This window comes from Pholcus phalangioides, unplaced genomic scaffold (genome assembly GCF_987345545.1).
Source record: "Pholcus phalangioides strain wild (caught in Gottingen) unplaced genomic scaffold, Ppha-v1.0 ptg000007l_1, whole genome shotgun sequence".
NCBI classification, from domain to species: domain Eukaryota; kingdom Metazoa; phylum Arthropoda; class Arachnida; order Araneae; family Pholcidae; genus Pholcus; species Pholcus phalangioides.
The window spans coordinates 61,932,784-61,960,184 of NW_028301600.1; the positions used below are offsets into that span (position 1 = coordinate 61,932,784).

At 33.8% G+C, this 27,401-nt stretch overlaps 2 protein-coding genes across 4 annotated transcripts in view; one reads left to right on the plus strand and one right to left on the minus strand.

The window, feature by feature from the left end:
- The first annotated feature begins 4,289 nt into the window (after positions 1 to 4,289).
- LOC149085597 (regucalcin-like) lies at positions 4,290 to 27,158 on the plus strand. Of its 3 annotated transcripts, none has more exons than XM_089233734.1 (6): positions 4,290 to 4,530; positions 5,497 to 5,709; positions 14,187 to 14,375; positions 17,936 to 18,136; positions 24,700 to 24,846; positions 26,722 to 27,158. In XM_089233734.1, exons 2-6 carry the CDS (start codon positions 5,556 to 5,558, stop codon positions 26,931 to 26,933), a joined length of 903 nt encoding a protein of 300 aa, XP_089089860.1. In that variant the 5' UTR covers positions 4,290 to 4,530; positions 5,497 to 5,555; the 3' UTR covers positions 26,934 to 27,158. The 3 variants fall into 3 exon arrangements, with proteins under 3 accessions (XP_089089860.1, XP_089089859.1, XP_089089861.1); XM_089233733.1 differs by having other exon boundaries at positions 4,524 to 4,560; XM_089233735.1 differs by having other exon boundaries at positions 4,528 to 5,038.
- The window catches only part of LOC149085598 (reticulocalbin-2), a 39,245-nt gene continuing 38,993 nt past the window's right edge, over positions 27,150 to 27,401 (minus strand). The window contains exon 8 of the transcript XR_016192869.1: positions 27,150 to 27,401. The gene's annotated coding sequence lies outside the window, so the exon portion shown is untranslated.

A 27,401-nucleotide genomic window follows, 5' to 3' on the forward strand; every position in this document is an offset into this window, starting at 1 on the left:
GTGAGGAATCGCAAACTACGAAACTTTGTTCCTTTTCAGAGTTCGAGGTTTGTAGAATACGGTATCTTTGTGACCATATATTTAATGTTTGAAATCTCGTATATATTTGGGAGAGGAATCCTATTTTGCTTGTTCGTATGTTTAAGGTCACGTTACTATTAGACGATATTTTTTCTTTCTGTGGCCATTGTCTATGCAATACCGCACTAGAAATATCTTTAGAGCCAACATAATGATCAGCTGCAGCATCGCGGTGTTTAAGCCTCAGCCAGAAAACTCGCAGATTAGTATACCCCATAAGTAATATGGTGAACACGGTCAATTCAATCATTTAATTTTTACCCAGGGGTTTGTATTCCTCCTCGTTCATAAACTTCTACTTATCTGGTTGCATTCTAAGCCAGATGCAATTCATCAAAACTGGCTGTTTCTTCTGCAAATTATTCCATTCAGTACTTTCAGTTTGAATTTTACAGACAAAACCAGATGCGTGATACATGTATTCGTTTTTACGTGAGCAGAGACATAGAAAGTGTCTTGAACCTATGAGTGTTTGTCTTGGGGTTTAAGTAGGAAGTTTGACTTCTGAATTCTGGGGGTTGTTTGAATTGTGCCGCAAATTACTGTGGATGCTTACCTATAGCCTCGAGACAACTGTATGTGAGTTACCTTCTTCGATCAGAATATTAGTGATTCTTGGTTTGAAGAACTGCCAGCCTGGTGAAACGAGGAATGCCACCATAACAACAAACATGGCCCCCGCTCTGTCCCTTGAGGAATGCCACCAACCTGCCATGTCGAAATTCAGAGATGAATGCTTCTCTATTTTCGAAATCGCATCCCTGTTGTGAAAGTACCTTGGTCAACGTAACGATATCAGCCATCTATCAAATATGACACATTTTTGTCCAGTCTGCATATAGTCCAGGAGTTCTCAAACTTTTTCCACCCGTGGCGCTCCTTCTCTTGATCAACGCTTATTCTCGGCTCTCCAGAGCAGTTTAATAGACAATCTCTTCAAAAAATGTTTGTTCAGGCCGCACCCCTGACATATGTTGGAGCCGCATCAGGGTAGAACCAAAGCCTCCTAGATACTACTTCTAGGAGGCTTTGGTAGAACCCCTTTATACACAATGATGGTATGTATATGAAGGCAAGGTGGTGACATATCAAGCACGAAAATTGAGGCCTTTGTGGCAACCCTATGGGCTGACAAGTAAGCCCAAACAAACCGCTCTTTTCCCTATACTTAACATGTGTTTTGCCGGATCGAATTCTCTTAAAATATTAATTACTAAATAAATTTAATCACCATGACTATTTAATGTGTCTTCAGGTAATCCGATAATGGGGAAAGATAAAACCTTATCCTTATATATAAGGGGTTGTTATATTTTTAATTTATTTTTGAAAGGGGAGAGAGAGAGAGAGAGAGATCATTTTTCCCTCTCAACTCATAAGTTTTTAGTTCAGTGCCTTCAATTTATTTCAAAAATATCCCATTAATGTCTATGGGAATAATGATTAATTAAAATAACATGAAGCTCCAATAAAATTGCAATTTTCATAATTTTTTCTTTTAACTGTTCATTTTGCCTTTTTGTTTCGTTCATTATGACTGATCCGGGGCATTTTGAAAGAGTTTCAGGCCCATGGGCGCTCGTCTTAAGCATAACATGAGGAATTTTGATTTCTGAATCAATTCTGAGGTGCTCGAGCACCTTCTGACTGGACCGTAGCTAGAGTTTTGCCGCCACCGTGCCTCAAAGTACTGGAAGTGCTCGAGCGTCCTTTGTCACTGTGTATTTACGGTTTTGTTGCCTGTAGGCTGTACAAATTTCGGCACTCTTCTTCCATTCCACTCTCATATGGCACCCATTCGAACCTTCCGCTACGTGGATGTATTGAGAAAAAAAAAAATAAATAAATAAACAACTTTTTTTACGAGCCGCAATGAGTCATCTCTTTGGCCTATAGTATTTAGGGAAATAATCACTTGGGCTGTTTTTTTTCCTCTTCATTTTGTGCGTATTATTTTGCTTTTAAAGGGGTATGTATACGAAAATTTGACAAAAAACAGTTTCGAATTGAATTTGAAATTTAAAATTGTCTGTGTTCGAGTTTTTGTTCTAGCTGGACTGGACGTATTTCTACAATATTTTAATATAAACAGCTGAAAGGCATTATATATGCTTATGTTTTCCATTAAAATGCTCTTTTCGCAAAAAAGTCAGATTTTTTAAAACACCGCTTGTTCAAGTGTCGCAAAACATTGTATCTCTCTCAGCACTGAGGTGTTACATGCTTTGGCAGAATTTTTTTAAAAATTAAAATGCTGAAAAGAAATTTTGTGACACAAGATATGGATAAATTTCGGTCATTTTTGCAAAAGGTTCCATGTTGTTGAAGTTTATATTGGAAAACAAACAACTAAAATTATAAAAGCTATCGCTCAATTGTGTAAATATATACACAAAATTTGAGAAAAAAAAAATTTAGTTCCTGAAGTGAACAGAAAATTATTAAATGTTTTTTAAAAACGGGGATGTTTCTCAGGAAAACATGGGAAGCCACGGTTTGTTTGGGCTTACTTGGTCCCTTTAATAGAGCGATCACTGGCTTCATCTAGCAACCCTGTTTCACCATGCTTTCTCAAAGGACGCGCTGGTCCACGACCTCCTATATAACCAGGACCGTCTTAAGAGCATCATGGGCCCCCGGGCCAAGTGCTTTTTTTGAGGCCCTACCTTAAAAATTCTTGAAAAATTCAACTACTTCTCGTTTTTCTGAGGCCCCTCTTCTCTTGGGGGCCCCCGGGCAGGCCCATGCGTTAAGACGGCACTGTATATAACCTAGATATATGGTTATCCAGATGGTCACGCAATCTCCTGTTATTCTTTCCTCCATGATATGAAGGCGTCTCACATCAGGGTGCCACAGCGCAGTCAGGTATGAATAGGCTGACCATATTTCCTCGAGAGAAATACGGGACATTGAGATTCCAAATACGGGAAAATACGGGACATCGCCAATTATCGCCAAAAATGACGCCAAAACCGAGAAAAATTGCCAAATATTGTTAAAATTACGGTAAAATAACAATGGCGGGGAATGAAACGTTACTGCAAATTGCAGTGGATTAAAATGAATTTCACGAAAAAAACGTTCACCAAGACAAATGTGGAAGATAAATATTCTCATTTATAGTTGTAATTATCATAATATAGTTTATTAGTTGAAAAATAATTTCAATCTTTGACTTCAATAAAGAATAAAAATTCAAGTAAGCGTCGTGTAAAATACGGGAAAAACCGGGACACTTTTGCGAAAAAGTCGGGACGACCAAAAATACAGAAAATACCGGGACTGTCCCGGGAAATACGGGACGTATGGTCACCCTAGGTATGAAGCTTTTTTGATCACGTGATATTTCCCTTTTTTTTTAGGGACATACAAGGTAACCAATATGGCGACTTCCTGTGCGATTCATGAAAGAAACATAGAAATGAATCTTTTTTCCCTTTTTAATGGGAGCTAGAAATTTCGGATTTTTTTTTAACTTCAAGTTATCGATCTGCCTGTTTTTCCTTCAAAAAATGCTTGATTAAAGCTGCGGAATTTCTTCGATGTAATTTATATGGACCCATAATTAATTTAAAAACATCCTAAATTATATGGATTGATGCAATTGGATAATATAAAACAATGCGGAGACATTAATTCTCATTTTCGTGCTTAAGATATAAATAAAAAGTTGAAATCAATGTTATTGCATTGATATTCAATTCAAAAGTAGGCCTGGCTCATTATTTTATATTTAATTTTCTAGGCTTCGTATCCCTAAGCGAGTTTAATATTTCAAAAACCAAAGATTCAATACAATTTCTAAAATTATTGATGTGGCGGAAAACCCCACTAAATTTCCGCATTTCTACGCTAAAATCGGCAATTTTAATATTGATCTCTATGGGGATCATCTAGTGCATCGGTTCTCAACTGGGGTTCCTTGTTCACTCTCCAGGGGCTCCGCGGCCGCTTGAGGAATATAAAAAAAACAGTAAAATTAAAAAATATAATCATAAATATTTTCAAATAGTAAAAATAAATCAGTAACTGTGATGAATCATTCAGAAATGGGCCTACGGGGCTCCGCCATATAATTTCTTTACTAAAAAGGGTTCCGCGAGTCAAAAAAAATTAAGAATCGCTGATCTAGTGTATGTCTCTCAAGAGTGATGCTGATGATGATTATGTCTATTCGAAAAGCCTCATTGGGAGTTGGCATCCAGTCAAAAAAGGTTGGTCGCCGTGAACAGAACAAATATCCATTCAGATACAACGGGAAATTTGCCCAACACGGTTTAAGTGCAGATTAGAAATTCAAGAAAGCGTTAAAAGAAAACGGGAAAAGTAGAAAAAAAAAACAAAATATAATGTACAGGTTAAAAAAAAGAAACCTGTAATAAATTCATTGAGCGCCAAACCAGTTTATTCATTGGTTAAAGCCGTCCGTATCAAACCAGTTCAAAGGTCAGTGAGACACCAAAACTTTTTGTCAAGGTTTTTGCTTGTTTCATTTACTGTTCAATAACATTCATGCGTAATTAAAAACGAAAAATGAATTTCTGCTTTTAAAACCCTATCAATTATTGATTCTTTTCATGAATGTACATCCTTTCCTCTGAAAAACAAGAAGTTTTCGTTTGCGTAAACATGTGATTCTACACTGTCTAGTTCTTTGGATTAAATTTTTTCAAAAATATTTTAATTTCACCAATTGTTTAGAGTTTCACAAACTTTTTTGTTTCACCGCCATCTCCCCAACTCATAGAGTCCCATGTTGTTCCCATAGCGCTTCTACCGTCCTCATCTCCGGGCGACATTTCCCACTTTAGGAAACACAGGCTTAGAATATTTTTCTGTTCAAAAAAAGGAAACACAGGGCAAAGAAATATTGCACATTCATGCTTCTAGCATGAGAGGGACGATATGTGTTCATAACATGCACCATCCTGGAATCGTGTTGCTGCAGATGGAGGTTCTAATTGTTTTTTCTTATCCACTCTTGCACTCAAGGAAGCTGTAGTTTTAGTCATTACATCTTTCCAGTTGAACCCCAATTTAACAAATTTCCTAGATTCAAATAAGATATTTAAGTCTCTGTGTGGTAATTTGTGTTCATCACAACTTTGATTTAAGAATGAATATATGTCTCATCTGATTCGTTTTCATTTTTGGAAAGAAGGGTTTCTTTGAGATATTTCCAGAAATACAAGATACGAATGCTATAATGATTTATTTTGAAAGACAACCCTAAAACAATTTTTTTATTTCAGTCTAAATTTTCAGAAAATTTGGAATGTGTAAATTGAAATCTGGAAATGTCGATGTGATTACATTTCCTAAATCTGTTACTTTATTGAAATTTTTTCAAATAATTTAATGATTTTTTCCCTTTGTTTTCATGTATCAATTATCTTGATACCGGATCTGCAGGTGGTAGTAGTCTTCAGTCGGGACTTGCAATAACGCAGAATAATTTGGTTTCTATCGAGATGTCTGTCAATAAAGTATCCAAAAGATTATCAAATCTTGGGGAAGGACCATTCTGGGATGATATCAACCAGAAGCTATACCATGTTGATGCCTTTGTAGGTGATATATGCTGCTTGGATCCTATCACACAGGAAACAGAGACAGTTAATTTCTGTGAGTTCAAAGTAGTTTGAGCATATTAAAAGATACTGAATATTGTAACGTGACTTTTAATGCGACACTTTTCTGGTTTATTCTTTGCTAATGAGTTATTGAATCAGAATGATTAGGGGCCGTTCAAGTATTACGTCATCATCGATGGGGGGGGGGGGTTCAGATTTGCTGACTTTTGATGACACGGGGGGGGGGGGATTTGGATAATGCTTACGTCATCAACTATACCCTTTATGAAAATATGAGTTAGGATTCAGAGGGGTAGAGCTGATGACGAAATTTTGCTGGGGAGGGGGGGGGGGGGGTCAAAAATGGCTAAAAATTTGCTTACGTAATACTTGAACGGCCCCTTATGAAAAATTCAGTGAAAGTAATACAAAAAAGATTTAAAAGGATTTTGTGCTGTAGAAAATTGATTTGAAAAAAAAGTATATAGGTCTGACTTATATACATAAAGAATAAATGGATAGGGACGGGAGTGCCCATGGCCCTCACAAGGCGCCCAAGCAATTACTATCATTTTTTGTTTTTTCATGCTATAAATTCGCTATAGAAGGGCTCATTAAAATTCCTGATTTCGGGCCCTGTTCAAGGATGTGGAGGTCATGGGAGTGCCAAAATATGTGCTCGTATCAGCTAACCAAATAGTTGCTGCCAAACATCTTCAGTGAAGATGGGAGCAGAATTAGTGTGATCTTGGCTGTTCAGGGATGATTGAGACCAAGGTTACACAACACTACATTACACTTATGAAAATACTGTATATGGCCAAAACCTACATTCATTTTTTACATGCAGTGAAATAATAAGTTCACTTACCTGTACATTCTTCCATTGAGAAATTAAGTAAAATTTCACACTGAAATTAAGATAAAAGAATAAGAAAAATTAACCATATGGGAATGAGCGACCCTGTGAGAAAAAGAAAGAAAACAGAACGGTAAGCAGAGATAGACTTTAACCAGTCAAGTGGTTACGATGGCATTTGCCGTCACTGCCATACGTAATGTTGGTGCCTACGACGGCATTTGCAGACTTTTTTCAGTCTTTTTCAATAGTCAAGTGGTTAAGACGGCATTTGCCATCACTGATATACGTAATGGTGTTGCCTACGACGCATTTGCTGACACACAGACTTTTCGGTCTTTTTCACATAGATATGAAGAAATAATTTGTCATACATGTGCTGCCATCTCTGTACAGTCATCCTTCTACTTTATTATCTCATCACTAGATGGAGTTGACAATTATATTTCAAGATCTGAGATTATTATTACTATTATCTTTGTCATGTTTTGCAAAGCTGCATCCCCATCGCTTTTGTTTCAATTTCCAACTCTCTTGCGAAGATGCATCTGTTTTATTACTCACATATCTTTTAGCAAAGGTTCAACTACTATGGTTCGACATAAATCCATCAACAGCATTTCTTTTAGTCAGAGGACATTATGACCGCCCCTCCCCATTTTTGGGGTGTCATATTATGTCTGGACACATTCGAGCTATAAAAAAACATGCTATAAAAAAAATATTTTAATATTTCAAACTTCCAAGAAAAGGAAAAAAAAAGGAAAAGCGCGCGCATCTTCAAAAAAAAGTGGGCACTGCGGGTAGCGCTCTGAAAAACTAATTGGACAGTTCACTGGTTAAAAGCTGGGGACGGCACGATGATGATGTCAATTCATATATAAGTATGCCAGAGGTAAAGAGCACCATGTCCACAAAATGGGAATTTTACAATAGAGCCATTTAAATATTTTTTTTTTTGGTATGTCTTGCTATGGAGCTTGCTTGTTTTATAAAGTGAATGCCTCTGTTATTTATCAAAATAGGACTTAGTGTCATTACCCCTCCCCCCATGTGTAGTGTAATGAAAGTACAGTAGACTCTTGATAATCCAGCCCATACAGTAATCTGCCATTTTTAGACAGGTTTTCTTCAAGCATTTGAGAGAAAAACATGTCATTGTGCAGAAGTTTATATTATTTAAATTCAGTTTTTCAACTGACTTCTAGTAATCCATCATACCCTGGTCTGATATGCGCCAGATTAGAGAGAGTTTACTGTACTGCAAATTAATAATGTAACCCTAATATTGATGAAAATGGACATAGTGCCCTTTGTCTCTGGCACACAAATACATGTATATAAATCTGATCAATCGGCTCTGTCCTTGATGTTGGGAGGGGCATTACCCCCATGTCTCCCATATTCTGTCCATGGAGGTTGGGAAGAAACACTAACACCATTAAGTCGACTCACGTGAGCACCTTGCTATGGTTTGCCCCATTTTCAGCGATGGTACTAGTTGACCACCAGGCTTTCCATAAAACACTACATCTTATCTTTAAACCATCTGTTTCATACCCTTTCTTCTCCAAGTATCAAAGGTCAAACACACTCAATGACGGATTTTGTCCATTTCTTTGAAAAACCAAAAAACGGGGGGGGGGGGATGGAGAGAGCCGAGTTTGGTCCTTGTTATGAACTGAATTATATTTATCAGTCGTTATATTGGATAAAAAATAGCATGGCAGAAATAGAAAAATATTTGGGACCTTTCATACCATCATTATGAGGCTTTTTGGATCATGTGATATCTCCCTCTTTCTTTGAGGGACATACAAATTGTATCCAAGGTAACCAATGCGTCAACTCATGAAAGAAACAAATCTAGATTAAAGAAACGTAGAAATGAATATTTTTTCCCCTTTTATTGATGGACACTAGGTATTTAAAAAATTTTCTTATTGATCTGCCTGCTTTTGCTTCGAAAAATGTTTAATTAAAGCTGCAGAATTTCTTCAATGTACTTTATGGGCCCATAATTAATTTTAAAACATCCTAAACCATATGGATTGATGCAGTTGGATAATTAAAAGACAATATGGAAACATTTTCATTTTCATGCTTGAGAAGATATAAATAAAAAGTTCAAATCAATGCCATTGCATGGATATTCAACTCAAGTAGGTCCAGCTAATTACTTTATATTCAATTTTCTGGGCTTTGTATCTCTAAGGGAACCCAATATTTTGAAACCTGAGAATTCAATTCAATTTTTAAAATTATTGATGTGGCAGAAAACCTCATTAAATTTCCACATTTCTACACTTAAAATCAACAATTTTAACATTGATTTCTATGGCGATCATCCTTGTGCCTGTCCCTCAAAGTGATTATGCTGTCTATTCAAAAAGCCTTATAATGTAACAGTCATTATAACAAGCTTCAACTGTATTAATACCAAATTATCATAAATGTAAACTTGTATCTCTTGTCCATGAGCCAGAGAGTCCCCCCCCCTCAATATTTTTTTTTGCCACCCCATCTCCATAATACCTATAGATATAATGGGTTTGAGCCCTCATCCCCAATATTTTCAATAATTCTATGCCTCTGACTATTATATTTTATATTAGTGAAATCTCACTACAACAATATTCAATATAACAATAAATCAATCCCTCTACAATGAGAATTTTTTTAGTTTTGTTTGGAAAAGGCCTATTGTCTAATGCTAAACTACTGCCTCTTGATATAATGATAATCCTTCTACAATGATGTTTTTCTTGGCCTGCAGAGTATCGTCAAATCAAAATTTCACTGTATTTATGATTTGGTAATGCACTAATCAGTTTCAAATCTTCTGTCAACGAAATTATTCTAATATACATCCCCTCAGATAAACACGAGTAGAGAAAAACAATTTTGTAGGAAAAACATGGTTTTATTCACTCACTTCATAGAGTTACTTAGTTATCTCAAATCGGCACACACTCAGTATAACAACCACAGCGAAGGAATGTTTTAGATTTCTTTCATATAACTTTAACGTAATATTACATCAAAAACATTGAACGGGTTGAAAGTCTCTTATTTTACAAATGAAAAACCAAATATTTTTGTTAATTTGATTTTGCCATAGAAGTTTTTTCTCTATACCCCTTCCTTTGCACCTGCTGAAAATCAGAAGAAAGCTTTCCTCATTAAAAATGATATGACATTTTACAGGAGATTTTTTAATTTCTACTATGCCATTGGAAAGGGTTAAGCAAAAAATAATTTAAAGTATATTTATTGACGAATCATTATCTTAGTTTGAGATGCAGTAAATAATTTTTTCAAGAAGTCATTTAGTTTGTTTTTTGAAACTTTTATTGAGCATTACAATACTGTGTTGATTACTCACAGACGATTGAGCAATTCAACGGTTTAAGAATCTAATACAACAATTGATCACACAGAATCTTAATCTTTGTAGTCATTTTAAATTAACTTTCAGTATTGCAAATATTTGGCAATTTAGCTCGTCCCAGGTTCGAAATATATATATTTAAAAAAACCCATATCACTGACTGTTTTTAGTGAAAAATAATTGAAAAATTATTCACGCTGTAAGGCTATTTTTATTAGCACTACTTACATGTATAGTCAAACTTGGTTAACTCAAAGTCACTGGAGAAAAGTTTGAATTAGCCAATTAATCTATCTGGATCCGTAAAATGACTACAAATTGTAACTTGAGCATCAATATTCACATAGAATAATAATTATCAATTATTAAAATTTGACCATCAGTTATGAAACTGTTTCCCAAATTTTAGTGATTGATAACTCACTTGAACTGTGAAATTTGTACTTTCCAATACTTTCCTTACTCTTAAAATGACGATAAAAGTTTCAGATTTTGAATGGTAAACCTTGATCCATAGGTTGAATAATGTAATTTTCATATAAAGTGGTAAACATTCTCAATGCACTTCAGCTGAACAATGTTGAAATGGGAAATGGACATTAAATTATCAAAGAAAAAACACTTTTTCTAAAATTTACAAATTAGCATTTTGGTATTTTCCTATACTGACAATATTCAAATTAGCTCAATCATCATTCAAGCGCTTTCATTGGATTCACTCAGCACGTAAAAGTTTTTTATGAAATTGGATCACAGAGTTTTGCCAGTTTATGATCAACAACTGTAATTTTTTTGTTGGCCTGAGTTGATGAAAAAATGAATCTAACGTGAAAAGCAAATTAAATTCTGATGTACGTTTTACCATACAAAAAAGGTCATTTTAAAAGAATTACTTGTTTTTTAATCAAAATTCTATCATAAAACTCAGCTATATCTTCAAGACAAGCTCCATGTTCCTTTTCACATTACTCAGCAGATGAAATGTTAGCACAGTAGTTCAAACCAGAAGTTGATTGAAGAAACAACATCCATAGAGTGCTGAAATTAAGTCTGAATTTTCAAATTATGTATTTTTAGTCTATAAAGATTTGTGTAACAACTTGGTAGAAAAAAACAAATTCTGAATGGTTATAGAATTTTAAAATTAAACAAGAAATTTTAACATTAAATTGGATAGAAAACTCAAAGAGCTCGTAAAAGTTTGAGTCATCTAAAATTTGAATTAACCAAGTACCACTGCATTAGTACATAGTTTTCTGCCAATCGTTTATAAACAGGGTTACCAGATGTCCATATTTTCAAGGTTTTGTATATAGGCCTATACTATACTCTTATAAACAAGCAAAATGTCTGTTTTAAATATAATTTATGATGGAAAGTTTATATCAGGGGACGTTCAAGTATTACGTAAATAGATTTTTAGCCATTTTTGACCCCCTCCCCCCTTGTCAGCAAAATTTCGTCATCACTGCCCCCCACCTCCTCAGGCATAATGATAGGATCAAAAACGTACGCGGGAGGGAGGCATAGGGGCTTGTGCGCTTTCCCCCTCCCCCTGCCGAAATTTTTTTTTTTAATGCAAAAAAAATTAAAATTTCGAAAGAAAATATCTTTATATGTTATTATAATTGATTTCTGTTAATTTCATTGCTATTTGAAGGGTAAGAACTCAAAATTTTTCTTTCGAAAATTCATTGGGACCCACGCTTTAAGCCATGTATGGTAAATTATTATCTGATGTGGCTTGCCCCATTCAAATCTAACTTTGCAAAAATGAACTTAGCGGCACATTTAAAAATCGCTTAAATGACCCGTGGCACATTTTCAGATCACTGAAGTAGGCCTCAAAGATCACCTAAGTAACCCGCGACACAGTTACAGAAACTTAAACGATCCATGGCACATTTAGAGATCCCTTCAGTGACATGTGGCACAGTTTTAGAGCACTTATGCGGTCTCCAGTGCGGTTCTACTCGCTCAAGTTACACACGGAACATTCCCAGGTTACTTAAGTGATCCATGGCATAATTACGAATCACTTGAGTGATGTGTGGCACAGTTCTAGAGCACTTAAGCGGCCCAGAAACATTTTCAGAGCACTTGAAGGATCCATGAAATATTTAAAGATCACTAAAGTGGCTCTGTAGGGCACTTATCAATAGGGGGGTGTCACTGTGCCCACAAACTATCGAAAGCTTTTTCTCGTTTTTGGCGCACAGAATAAGATGCCATTAAGAATATTTCATATATTCATAAAGAGTGGTTGATGACGTAAGCATCATTCAAGCTCCCCCCCCCCTGTCATCAAAAGTCAGCAAATCAGAAACCCCCTCCCCCCATCGATGCTGACGTAATACTAGAATGACCCCTTAATAGCTTATAAATACATAAAAATAAGAACAGTAAGTAGCTAAGCAGACCAAATGAAAAGATAAATCTTTTAAATGATTAAATTATTTTACGGTTTGCAGAAAAAACCACATCCCATTTATGAAAATTTTACATGCTGTATACACCAGTGTTGCTCAACTGCTGGGCCGTCACATCAATAATACCATAACAAAGGGGTCTTCAACCTTTCAGAAATTGTGGGCCAAATTAAAACTTTCCATGGAGCCTATGGGTCATCAATTTATACCGTGGTATCCCCCGATGTTAAACAGGGTTCTCCAAAAATTATTGAACACTTATTTACTCTGAAACTATTTCATTAAATTTGAATTTATAATTATTTTGAAATAATTTCTTTCACCAAGATTCCGATATTTTTTATTATTTCTTTCATTAATTCTGAATTTGCCCCCATAAAGATGTCTAATTATATTTTCATTAATTCCAAAATTTGTGCCAATAACTCTGAAATTATTTTTTATTAATTATGAAATTATTTCTTTCACAAATTCTTAATTTTTTTCAGGAACTAGTATTACTCTCAATAATTCTGAAATTATTGCAATCAGTAGTTCTGTAGATACTTTTTCATAAATTTTTATCAATTACGAAATTATTTTTTTTAATAATTTTAAAATTATTTTTCATTAAGGTTTTTTTAGCATTTCTGTAAATTCTATAAAAATGTATACCTTTTGGATGCTAAATTTTGCCTCTCAAAATATATGAAATCATGTCTCAAAAAATTGTTTTGGCTCTGGGTCCCCAAATTCGTTTTGACGGTCCTTTCAATGCACCAAATGCATAGCATCAATATTGAACCTGGAAAGCGTATCACCATTATAAATGCAGCAGTACATATTTCAGTGACCAAAGTTCTTTGACAATTATTTTTTGTAATTTAATCAGTCTTCTATCTTAAATAGCTATTTTTTCAAAATTGTTGGTGGGCCACAGCAAAAAGCTCTGAGAGCCACGGGTTGAAGATACCTGCTATAAGATAATAGTCTACATGATAATAAATCTCACAGACTAAGGTTTTTGTAACAATTAGTCAGCTGTTTTTAATTAGTTAATTTATTCGATGCAACTTAAATAATTATATAAATAGTGTGCAATAAATTTAGAAATTAATTGTCTTTATTTTAATTCACCAGGCCGCAGTCCCAAAAAGGTTGAGAACCACTCTGCTACACACACACCAATATTTATATAATCATACTGCTAGTATACTTGCATACTGAACGCTTTAAAAATTGCAGTTTTCTGCCGGAGGATAGGAAAGCTTTGGCATTCATTAACAATTAGGTAAAATGGTATTGATTTATTTGCATCAGGGCTGGACAAATTGCAAAGAAATCTAAGCGTCAGAAAAATTTTTTAGGGGCCAAAAAAAATTTCACCCGGAAGGCGAAATAATGCAGAAGAAGCAAAATAATGCTTCTTTTGAATTTTTCAGAGCATACTGACCCTCTTTCATGTTGGCAGATATGCTGCTATAAATTACAAACATTTTGTGCTGCTAATCCCAGCCTGCAATTTAGTAACTACACAAAAAAATTTTAATCGCCAATACCTATTTTTTAATTACCATGGCGACCTGATGCACCAGCCCTGCTTTACATTTCGATGGAAAAAGGGGGGACAAAAAGATGAAATTTGAAGAAAAATCTTGTGTGAAAGTAGACCAATCTTATTTTTTTTAAGATTTCAACTGGAATATTGTATGTCCAAACAAATATAATACTTTCATGTTTTTTGTAATTTTTTCAATACAACATTAGAATATTCTTTCATTATGCTTGCTTTAATGAGATAAGTAAATATTTTAATATAGTTATATTGTTTATCATCTTGTTCTTTCATGGTTTTTTTTTGTAATTTTCAGGTGGTACAGTCACAGTTGCCATTCCATTTGTTCAAAATAACAATAATTTGTTAGTTACCTGTAATAAAGATATATTTTCTTTGGAATTTCATTCAAAAAATACTGTTTTACTTGGAACTGTTGATAGAGAAAATCCCAAGTCTAGATTTAATGATGGAAAATGTGATTCTAAAGGACGATTTTGGGGAGGTAAACTTTTAAAGTGAATTTTTTGCCTTGGAAAAATACTGATAATCATATATATATTTTTTTATATCAGAAATTCATAAAAATGTTTTCATTCATTATTGAAAAGTTATACAGTGATATCTCGGCTTACAAATGTTTCATCAACAAAGATTTTTGTTGACATGGACACACGTGTTAACATGACAGAGGAGTGTTGTGAGCTGAATTCGTATGCAATCATCATAAGAATTACTGTCACTTGAGCTCTATTAGTGTCTGCCTCAGAATCACTTTCCAGATACAGTAAAACCTGTCTTCAACGGAATTGCAAGGGACCAAGATTTTTTTCCATTGAACACAGGTTTCCGCTTCATAGAGATTCAATTGATATGTATAAAATATCAATAAATGATAATAAATAAATCTCATGTATGATTGAATTAAAATAAAACTAAATTGAATATAAAGTTAATAATTTAGATAATTTAATAATAGATAAAATAAATAAATGAATAGTCTATAATTATTAAATACTGTATTTAGGTTTTGACAGCATCTGTATAAAATTCCAACCTACACTGTTTTTCTTGTAAAATAACGTTCTTTTTATATAACTTCTTCAAAAATTTTTAATTAGGGTGTCAATATCTGTCGTGTCAGGCTAAGTTTGTACATTGTCTATGTTTATGTAATCCTCAGCATCAGGGACGTAACCAGGAATTTGTGAGGGAAAGAGCAACATGATATTACCGCCCCTAACACTGTAAAATTTGATTACTTTAACATAAGTGTTTTTGTTCCCACTTAATTTGAAAACTCTTAAATTTTTCCACCAGGGTTGTTGCGCCCCCCTTTGCTAGTCTCTAATTAATTCCGGTCCTCCACAGCCTTGCGATTAAGAAATGCACACAGCTTACATACAATTTTGTAAGTCTTCAATATCATTTAGAAATCCAACCCTTTAACTGATTTCTAATGTGGAAAAGCCTGCTTTTAAGAAAAATTGTTAAAATTTCAGAATGCAACTGCTTTACTACGTATGATGTCAAGTACAGAAACGATTTTTGCTAATCTAAGGGTGGATGATGAACTCACATTTGCAAACATAGATTGCGTAAAAAATTTTGGTTGAGCACTCTTAACATTTTGTATGATCCTTCGATCTATTGGTCGGCAAAAACTCAGTATTTTGTTTGTGCAAACACAGTAAGACTGAGCATAAAACTGAACTGTCTGGTTATTCTAGAGCTCATTTTTTCCATCTGCATATATGAGAGAGAAATGAGCTAATCATATCACATAAGGGGACACCCACGAAAAACACTGGGTGGTTTACAGTAGTGTAAAATAAAATATCTTCATCTTTAAATAAGAATCTCATCTCTATTTAAATTCTCCATTCAATTGCTAAGTTGTTTATCTCAGCCTTTGGTCAGTTTAAAATTTTTTTTATAGTGCCTCTTAGATTTATAAAATTAACTTTAAATTCTGGGTTGTGTGTACCTGGAACGAATGAAATTATATTTCATAGAAACCTATGGGAAATTGCATTTCGGCTAGCAAATGTTATTCTGGAACAAATTATCTTCGTTAACCGAGGTATCACAGATGTAGATTTCTAATAATTTTTTTTTTGCTATTAAAGATTCCGTCTGTTCAAAGATGCGAGTATATGTCTGTATATATTAACTTTCTTTTGATGAAAAAAAGCTAAAAAAATTTTTTTTTGTCAGTGAGTAAACCAATATGAAGGTATCATGCATTTGAAAGTCACTTGTAAACTAATAAGAAAAATTTGTCTTTGTTAATAAGAAAACTATCTCAAGCAATAGTCTACTTAACCATTTAAGAAATTTTAAAAATTTCCCTGATCTGCTTTATAACTGCCACAGTGGAAATCACTAAATCCTCCACAAAAAATGCCACCTCTTTTCAAAAAGAATATTTTTTCCAATTTTGTGCTGCTGATAAAAGTGCTTCCCCCCCCCCAACACTGAGAATAATAATAAAAAAGACAAGGAACAGAGAAATACTCTATCTTTTTCTGTTATTTATATTGTACGCATATTCCTATACTACCTCAAAGGGGAAAGGAAAAACACTGTCTCTCTCCATTTACTATCAAACTTTGAACAAAAGCTGACTCAGCACGCTGGCAGTTGATCTGACAGGTCAGGGGATGGAAAACATGTTTGACTTTGAAACAACTACAATGCAGTAGCTGGTCTTGTCATTGCCAAAACAAGAGGGTTTTAAAGAGGTGAGATATTTCATGATTGCTGAAATAAAAGCCATCAAGTAAGGCAAGATATCTTATCGTTGCCACTGTAAGGGTTAATTAAGTATTATGTCATGCATTTCATTTAACCTCCAATTGAAACTTTAAATTGATTCATATTTATGAAAGTAATTTTTCATAATACCTCTCTTTGCCCATTGTCTTTTTCATTAGAAACACCTGAATGTCATTAATGTGAAAATTGTTTTTACTTCCAGAGTATCACACAAATCAATTGACAAGCACAGAAGAATGGTCTCAATCAACTAAATTATCTGTAATTTTGAAAACTGTATTTCAGAGCACCATGCTTATGTCAAGCTAATAAAGCTGTTTCCAGCTAATAAAGGAAAAATCTGAGACTGCTATAAACAATTTAAAAGAGACATTTAATTCCAGCAAATTATATTAATGACGGTATTAAAGATATAAGGGGGGGGGGGGAAGAAAGGAGAAACAGGAAAACACTTAAAATAACAAAATTTTTTTTGTTCTCTTCCCTGGAATTACACAATGGATGGTTCATCCATGAGATACCTACTATTTGTTAAAAACAAATTTGCACTTCATACTATTTGTGTGATCAATCCACAGATTATACTTTAAGCTTATAGATATGGCTTCTGTAGCAAAACCTTTTTTTTCATCAGTAATGTTGTTTTTTTTATCGCAGCTTATACGTTCATACGTCAGGACTGGATTCAGTTTTCAAAGTCTTACATATGTCAATGCAGCTCATTTACTACAAATTTAGTTTTTAAAACCTTTGCTGTTTCATTTTTCTTTCCTTCACTCAACTTCTTTTCAGCTTTCCACTTTTAAGGAAGTCAAGAAAAATAGAATCTTAGCTTGAATTTAACAGGGCAAAGAAATAAAAAACTTGATATACATATTTTTTCATCATTTTCAGATCGGTATATATGGAAGACACCAACATAATTTTATTTACACAGAGAGGTGTGGAAAAAGAGAAGTGGTGGCTTTATGAAAGCAATTTTTTTCCCGCCTATAAAGGTTTGTACAGTTACAGTATCATCACAAAATCAGGCAGCACGAAAGTACTGATAGGGATGTTATTTCCACATAACTGCAGATGTAACATTAAATAGTTAAAGTAGTCAAAAACAGTTGCAAAATTTAACTTGCATGAACTATTTGATAACAGTATTTTGGGAAAACATTATTTAGATAGAAGTGTACATTGTTGGTAAACATGACTTCAATGCTTTGCAAAATAATTCACTCCATTTTTTTTATACTTACATGTATTTTATTTATTTTTTTTTTGTATATTTAATTTTAGGTACATTACTAGAAAAACAAGAAGGTTGTGGAAAACTGTGGATGTTAAAACCTAACTCTTTACAGTTCCAACCATTTGCTGAAAATATAATGTTATCTAATGGACTTGATTGGTCCTCAAATGATAAAAATTTCTACTATGTCGATTCTGGGAAAAAAGTCATCTATAACTTTGATTTCGATTCTGAAGCTCCTAAAACAGGTACTAACATGTACATTTATATTATATAATTTTATAGTTTCTTAGCATTTATATCATAGGATGCTAAATTATATCAGGTTGCAAAGGTCTCTAGCAAAAATTGTCATTGGCATAAACAAATAGGGGAACATTACAGGACTGTGATGACACAAACATCCAATGATGTAGTCCTTCAAAGGTCATAATGAAGGAAAGTAAAGTGTTTTGGTGAAGATCACTTCTACACATTTCCAGCACAATGGCCGTGTCTATGGAAAGTCTGTAATCAATATTGCTTTACAAATATTGGAATAGCATGAAAGTTAGAGATACAGGAAAAACCACCTAATAATAAATTTATACAAGTCCAACAATGATTTTGGTACTCGTGGATGCCATTTTCAAGGCGAAAATTGAAATTGTAATTGAAAAAAAAAGCTCCTGTATACCAGGCAGAAAATGTGGTTATCATTATGTGGTCAAAGTTTTTAAAGAACTTTGTAGAGTATAAAAGTATTTGGTGCTAATATTATTAGATAGAGTACATGGTATAGCTGGTACAAAAAAATTGACATCAGTGTTTGAGATTTATTGTTGCACTAAGAAGTGAAAGGCAGAGTGCTGCCAATGATTCTAATTAAGCATTCCATAATGTTTAAGTGTGACAAAATGTTATGGAAGACGGAAGAGGAACTTAAGACTGCCCATATAATCCTAAAAATGTGACTTTAGAACATGAAAATATTTATCTAAATCGTTGAAATGAGTATCTTATGCTATTCTTACCTACAGCATACTCTACTGCTCTGACTTTGAATAAAAAGGGAAATGTAAAGTATTTTTATATTGTTAGGTCACTGGAGTTAATCTTTTTTTCTTTTTTGCTTCACTCTTTTTATATTCCCAAGATATTTTTCTATCAGACCTTTTTTTTTTTTTTTTTTTCAATTTCATGTCAAATTTCTTACCGAGATAAACTTGACTACTGATTATAAAGTGAAACACTGTCTAGAAGAATTCCCCATGTCCTGTTTTTCAATTCCATCATTATGGAATTTATAAACTCAGAAATTGATAAAAGAGAGTCAAAATCTTCCATGGTAAATGTCTGGAGCATTAACCAGTCATCTGGACAATGAATCTCCCATTTTTCCTTTTTTAAAAGTTTGAAGCTAATGAAATATATTTTCCTGATTAAAATTTTTTATGAATATATTGAAAATGATTTTTTATCATGTTCTGTGTTTCTAAATCATCAACAAAAAATATATTAATTGAAATAACTTAATTGTTTTTCAAAAATTGAAATAATTAAACTGAAAATCATTATGAAGGCATAGCCAGATGAACTGGTTAAGAAAGAAATTTTGTTGACTTCCTGCATGAAGCTCTGGTAATTGAAACTAGTAATACACTGCCAAAAAAAAAAAATCACGCACCAAATTGAATGTTGTTGCTTTGTTGCAAACTCAACATGCAGTTTTGTTCTAAGCAGATATGGTATAATCAGCGATGGGATGAACAAGCTTGCCACCAGATAAAGTAGAAGTGTTTCCTTTGTTGCTTAATTTAACCCTCTCATGGGTTTCTCTCCCTTTCGAATTTCTCAATTTTTTTTTGATTTATTATTGTTTTGAGAATACCATTAAAGAAAATGAGTTTTATTTATTGAATATAATTAGGGGAATGTCTTTACCCCTGAAAATTCGCGATCTTTAGGTGGCAACTAGTGATCCCAATTATATAATGACTATTATCGTCTGATGTGCACTTCTCAAAAAAGTTTTTAAGAAGTAGTAGGTGAGAAGTATAGATCCCATGAAGGGGTTAAAAGCTCTCAGAGGGTACTTGTCTGTAGTTTACTAGTTATGGAGATTTAATCAACAGACGTGCTTTACAACATAGTCAACAAGAATTCATCTAATCAATGAAGTTTAAAAGAGGGTGAATTATTGAAATGAAAAGCTAGATGAACTCCCATTTACCTGCAAATTCTTCTCTGCAGGGGATGCAGTAGTTCGCAAGAGAAAGCGGTTTCTTCTTTTGTCTGTACAAAGTGGTGATAGACACATATCCTACTGCACAACGATACACACATATACAAGTGGCAATATGAAAATACACAAATATCCAAATTGCTTCAGTAAGAGAGAGGAAACCATTAAGCCATGTTGGGTTTGAATCCCTACATTGAGGAGCACAAAAAATTTAACTCTATCAGTTCAAAAGCCAAGAGCAAAATTACAAAATTAGCCAATCAGATAATTCCATCGCAGCTGATCCATGGTAGTGTTCCTGAAGACAGTGAATTCTATCAGCCAGCCACATTCAATGAACAGAGCAGTTCCATCCAAGCCAAGCCAATGCATAATTATGAGCTGAGATCTTAGTTGCCCACGCTAAGATCTAGAAACATCTCCTGATATTGTCAATCACTAGAGTTAGGGAAACTGAGTGTAAACTCTGATCTAGGAAAGCCTAGAAGCCAAAAAAACTTTATTAATTAGAGCTGGCTTCTCCAAGTCAGAATAGAAAAAAATATATATTTTGATCAAACAGGATTGTTCAATGGTTTGATAGAGGGGAGAAAAGAATTATTTTTCACACAAAGGTAACGGTATATCAAGGTAAAATATGAATTTATAGTAATAGTATATTAACCCTTTCAGTACCACATTATGAACAAATGAAATGATTATCATGTCCATTTTTTGTCTAAGAAACTTATAAATTTTGTTCTAACAAAGTCATTTTAGTTCTAATTAAGGCCCAAAAAATAAAAATGTAAAAAATTACTTAGTACACAAGTTTTTTTTCAGCACATGCGATTACATAAAAAGATAAAACATAAATATACTAATTCAAATATGTTGAATAATTATAATAATGAGTATTTATTTTACCACAAAAGAAATCCAGAATTTGTTGTATATGTTACTGCCAAAGCCCGAAATTGGCCAATTCGCAATGGGGCTGGCTGTCCCTAAAGGACAAAAACCAGTGTGCTAGTAGTTACATTACCTCACAGACATTTTCATTTTCTTTCTCATAGAAGTAGCACATAGTTTTGATTCAAAAACTTTACAATAAGTACTGGTCAGAATGACTTGAAAATTTTCATGGATACTCCTGAAGCAATGGAAGTTTCTTTCACAAAAGAAAAAGTGCAAGTAATGCAAAATGTGCAAGTAGATAATGCTGTACTTGGTCAGCAGTATAATCTATTTTGTGCAGCCACATCATTTTGACACTTCCACAGCATGAGTGTGTGGATAGAACAACTTCTATCAAGGTGCACATTGCAATACCAGCAAAGCAGCTGCTGAAGACCCATTTTGACAATAACAGGATGCAACTTAACCTTTGCAACTTCTGGCTGTGGGGGGAGGGGGGGGGGTACCTCAAAATGTTATGAACAGTGGTCGGATTGCAAACTTTGGTGAATTGCAAGCTTCAGCGCATCCCCTATATGTTAGAAGTTCCTCAGAAATATTAACGTGGGGGCGCGTTTGGTTTAATAAAGGTGAATTGCAAGTGCATCCACATTATGACCATGGCATACTCTGATCTGTTGTTAAACAAAAAATTTTGTGCTTTCACCTCATAGCCAGACACGGTGGACAACATATTTAACATTTCTTGAGTAAGTTGTAGTTATTTGTTGAATTACTTCACTCTCTTTTTGTGATGTTTCCATGAATTATGAAATTGTGCAATGCTATAATTAAGTTATCATTTTGCCATGACTGGCAATTGTTTCCAGTCGGCGAGCAAATTTCCCACGTGTTGGATGCCATTAATTTTACATTTTTAAGTATTTTTTTCCCTTTACCAAATAAAATTGCATTTTTTCAAGAATATTCATGTCAATTTTCCAAGTCATTCTGACAATCTTTCTTTTTTTACAGTTTTTTAAAAAAAAATCAGAATCTTAGTTATAATAACCCTGTATATTGTAAATCCTAGCTAATTAATCTGCATTATTTATATACTTCATTATATTCACCTAATTTTTATTATAGTTTTTGCAAAATAACTTGCTAATTAAGCATACTATAAAATATATATAAATTAAAGTATAAGTATTATATATAAATAAGTATTATATTTATATATATATATATATATATATATACATTATATATGTTAATACTTATTTAAAACAAAAAACGGTTTTTTGGTTTTAAAAAAAAACGTTTTTTTACCAACCCTGCTAAATACAGCTCTGCACATGACATGCTTTGAGCCATATCTTGCTGACCAAGATGTTAAAAAAACTTGACGGAGACAGCTTTGGAACAAAGATACAAGAATGTACCCTATCACAAGGGGCAAGTGTGCATTTTGATGCCCTCATCTAGTAATTTTTCTGGAACGGTCAAATAAGGGCAAATTAAGAATTCAGTTTCTTACTTGTCTGATATCTGGTGCACCAGAAACGACTTTAAAAATAATTTTTTTAATAAAAGTCACCTCTATATTTTTTTTACAGGGTAAGTGTCAGTACTTATGACTCATCAACAAGAACTGAAATGTTAATTGAGTTATCTGGTGTAATTAAGAATGGCAAAATGAACCAAAAAAACAAAAACAGAATATCTTTTTAAAAGCGGGATGTATGGTCACGCACACTTTATTTATACAAATACAACGCCACAACAGACAAAATGCCCAACGAGGTGGCTGATAAAAAGATGCCTATAAAAATATGGATGTCATATATTTCAAAAATACATCAACCCAATTAAAAATGCAATTAGAGGTAAAAGTAAGGTATTGTGTGTTTTCTTTTCACTCACTATCTTTACCAGGGTCCCCAATAGTAAAGCACTATCGGCCTCCCATCCCGTAAGAGTCTTCTTCAGGTACGGCACATCAGGCTTTGCACATGGGCGGCAGTTAAGCTTAAGCCATCTCTGTGGCGACCCATCAAACCGCAGTCACGATGCCATAATCATTTTTTCCCTCTAAATTTGGCAGAAAAAATTGTCTATATAATTATTTTTTATAGTTTTTTCTCCCAAATTTCACATTTTTTCTCTTGTCGCATGGAGCTAATCCAATACAGCTGCTGTATATAGACATGTATCACACATTGGGGATTAAAAAAAATGTATTTGGCTTGTACTGGGCCATTTTACATCAGCACATCAAGCTTTGGCCAGGGATTCTGGCCACTTCGTGAAATGGCTAGCCAAGTCTGAATCATTTCTGCAATTCAGATTTTGGCCAAAACTCTTGGCTAATTTATGAAGTTGCTGGCCCTGTCACGAACTGGCCACACTTCGGGTTTTGGCCGTAACATATTTATTTGTTAGGGATCATTTTGTAAAAGCAGTGTTTTACTGGTGTAATGCAGTAAACACTTTTACAGGGGCAAAGCATCCAACTGAATTCCATTAACTAACATATTTAAAAAGCTATTGGTCCCACACTTATTGTGTCATTTGGTAATTGTAAAAAGTAGTTATACAACAATTATACTTCAAAATGCCAACACTCAAAAACGTTTGCAAGGGATGTTAAAAGAGTTAAAAAGTTGGTAGTCAGTAGTGAAAAGGTCGAGGTAAAGCATGAATTTATTAATGGTATATTAAGGTAACACATGAATTTAGTAATTTTATGCAGTGATACTACAGCTAACGAAGATAATTTGTTTCAGAACCACATTTGTTAGCTGAAACATGATTTTCTATAGGTTTCTACTGGAAATCCTTTAATTCGTTCCAGGAACAGTCAAATATTTGAAGATAAGTTAATAAAAAGTACATACTGATTGAAGGCTGAAATAAACAACTTCATGTTTGGATGAAAGAGAATTCAAAGGAAGATGAAAAATCGAACACATCTTTTAATTCACACTATGTACAGCTATATAGTCAGGTTTGTGAGCTATAGTGAAAAAAAAAGTGTGTGAGGTGGTGTGCTATGTGTGATAGTCAGCTTATTTCTCTCTTTTCACACACACATGCAGATGGAAAAGATAAGTTTTTAAAATGTCCAGACTGTACAGTTTGGTATTAAGTGTCTTACTATATCCATTGAAATTATTATGAGTCAAGTCTGAGACTCTTTTTAAAAATACATTCTCTATGAGCTTAATTTTAATTGTTTATTTCACATGAAATGGCTCAAAATCTTTCTGAAAGAGAGGTAAATCTGGAAAGCAACTCCGAGGTGGAAATATTAATCTTGCTCAAGTAACAATTACTCATTGAATTCATTTTGATTAGCATGAAAATTTAGCTGACATCTGTTTTATGTTAGCTTATGTATCAAGGTCTACCAAAACATTCATTAGCCAAGGTAAAAAAGACATCTTAAAAAATCTTTATTAGCCGAAAAATTCTTAAGCCAAAGTATCACTGTATTCAGGTGAAGCATGAATTTAGCGACACCATATCCAGGAGCACACACACACACAGTTAACATTATCCTATTCTTCAGTCAGGACCATCAAAAACTGGTGATAGAAATAAGATGAGAGTTTAAGAGGTTCTAATGGTGTTGCTATATGTATTGATTGATAAATCAACTGAAAAAATTCCTTATAATCAATGAACAATTTTTTATTTCTTCCACAGAAAATCAAAAAGTTCTTGTAGATTTTGAAAAAAGTGAAGATTATTTTGGTTTAGGAGTGCCAGATGGTATGACAGTAGATATGGAAGGAAAATTGTGGGTAGCTTGTTTTGGAGGTGGCTGTGTTGCTCGAATAGATCCTGAAAATGGTAACTGTTGTTCTTCCTGTAAAATTGTGGTACTTATTTATTTCTAACACTGAATGTTTTGCACATAAATAATCAAAATTGAATACCTTTGTTTTAAATACAATGTTTTCTTACACATAAATTTGCATACCTTTTATTTATATGTGCATTGTGAAGTTTGAAAATGTCAGTCTTAGATTTGTCAACACTTCATTTAGCCCAGTTTGATTTTTAAATGGATTACCATTCATTTATTCAAAGCATTTATTGGATCCCAAAGCATTCAATCCTTTTTGTTCTATGAAAAGAATATCTTTGTTCTGCAGCAAAAAGACTCATCAGATTTATGCTGCAGATATATATCAGTGTCATTTTATGTACTTTCAATGACTGATTGGACCACAACCTAATGTTTAAAAGAAAACTTTTAATGGCTAGATGAGAAAATCCATGCCCTCAAATAGGATAGGAATCTGACCTTCACTACTGAAAGTTAGTATGCCAACTATGGCTACTACTATTTAGCCATGTACACATGTTGTGAATCTAATGTAAATCTAAAGTTTGTTTCTGTGTAATGCTTGTTATGTGTAGTGCTGCCATAAATTTTTCTAACTGTGAGTGAAGTGTAATGACTGAATAATTGTGCCGTTGTAGGCCTGTTGCTCTCTGTGGCAAGACTTTCTAACAGGGAGATTGACTCCCATTTGTGCCTCGAAGTTGGGAACCACAGAAAACCAACTTTAGCCGGCCATCACTATGCTCGAGCCCGGGTCCTCACGATGCGAGTCCATCACTGTGACCACTTGACCACCACAGTGGCATCAACTATGACTTTCTTTCAAACTGAGCGCAACTTAGGTCTATCGCCAAGGGCAATTTACTACCTAGTGAGTTGTGCCGGAAGTGTAAGTGTAGTTTCTGATTTTCCCCCAGTGCTGTCATCTATATTTCAAAAGTGAAGTGTAATAATTGAATGTTTGTATATTATATATATCGCAGCATCTAAAGTTTGCCAACTATGACTACTCTACTAAACCACACATTCACCTCATCTATATTCCTCTGCGGAACTTTTAACGAATTGGTATATCTTGGAATGTGCATGTATGTGTTTGAACCTAACTGAATTTGTTTCTGTGTAATGCTTGTTATGTGCAGTGCTGCCATCTGCCACCAATTTTTCTAACTATGGCTGAAGTGTGATGATCGAATAACTGTATCAGTGTAGGCCTGTTGCCCTCTGTGGCGAAACTTTATTAGGGAGATCGGCCCCGCATTTGCGCCTTGAAATTGGGAACCACAGAAAACCACCAACTATGACTGCCAGACAGCATAAAGCTATGTCATGAAATATGTTTCACATTTGGGGGCAATGCTGTAAAGAGAGAGAGAGATTTTTTAAATTTTTTAGCTTCAGTAAAAAATCTTTTAAAGAGCTGAATATTAAATCATGCCTTTTAAAATGAACTTTTCAAGCTTCTATGCTGTGTTCAAGAATCAGAGAATGCTTGCAGGGGTCTGTTCAGAATTTTTTATAGAATCTTGTCATACGCACTGCAACCTAGGGGCTGAGGCCGTTTGAGCCCCTATAATAAATTTTGTGAGGGGGCTGAGCTTCCTCCCAATAATTAATGGATATGCAATGCACCTTCCCTCTGCTGGGTACATACTCAAGCCCCATAATATGGGACGACCAACAACTTTCAGCCCCTTCAATGTTCTTTTCATGTTTGATCGTCTGGGTTGCATTATTGTGAAAATGATCCATAAAATTTTGTGGGGGGGAAAACCCTAAATTTTTCTGTGCGACAGACTTCTGGTTTGAGTGGATTGTATTACAGTACCAATATTTTTGCATTTTGAGATACTTTATTAATTGTAACCATTTTTCAGGAAAACTCTTACAGAAAGTAAAAATACCTGCAAAAGAAACAACTTCGTGCTGCTTTGGAGGACCTAACTTTGATATTTTGTATGTTACTACCTCATACAGGAGTTTGAATGAAGCAGAAAGAAATTTAGAACCCGATTCAGGAGCTATTTTTGCTGTAACAAATCTTGGAGTCAAAGGCAGTCCTGCTCATCGCTTTGACTTGAAAATTTGAAATTGCATGCCACAAAATATTTTTGCATACAATTCTGATAGAAATTTACATTTATATTTTTACATAGAACTGTATACTTCTGAAATAATTTTTGCAATTTTTTAAAATTTTAAAAAGATGTGAATGGTAATATTTGATGCAATTTCAACTTTTAAACTTTTTATACATATTTTATATTTTAAAATATATTAATTGTAATGAAAAAATTAAAAAGTTCTGTTAAGCATTTGGTTTTTTTAATATCATATGACATCAAATTAACAAAACTTCCAAAAATCCTATAAGGTTTTTTGTTACTTCAGTGTTTGATCAAGTATGAATACATTAAAAAAAAAAAAAAAACTTCACAAGAGATTAGCATGAAAATCACCTTTTCTAAGATCATAAACGTTTCCAAATGGTACCAAGCACTAGAGTTTGAGAAACATATGAGTGAAAATTCAAACCTCCATGATGACATTTTTTTAC

What these genes read in the sequence shown, in the direction of transcription:
- LOC149085597 (XM_089233734.1), top strand. Translation starts at nt 5,556, where the DNA reads ATGTCTGTCAATAAAGTATCCAAAAGATTATCAAATCTTGGGGAAGGA. An exon ending in TAAAGGACGATTTTGGGGAG is followed by an intron (nt 14,376 to 17,935) that starts GTAAACTTTTAA and finishes ATTTAATTTTAG; the next exon opens with GTACATTACTAGAAAAACAA. An exon ending in TTCTGAAGCTCCTAAAACAG is followed by an intron (nt 18,137 to 24,699) that starts GTACTAACATGT and finishes TTTCTTCCACAG; the next exon opens with AAAATCAAAAAGTTCTTGTA.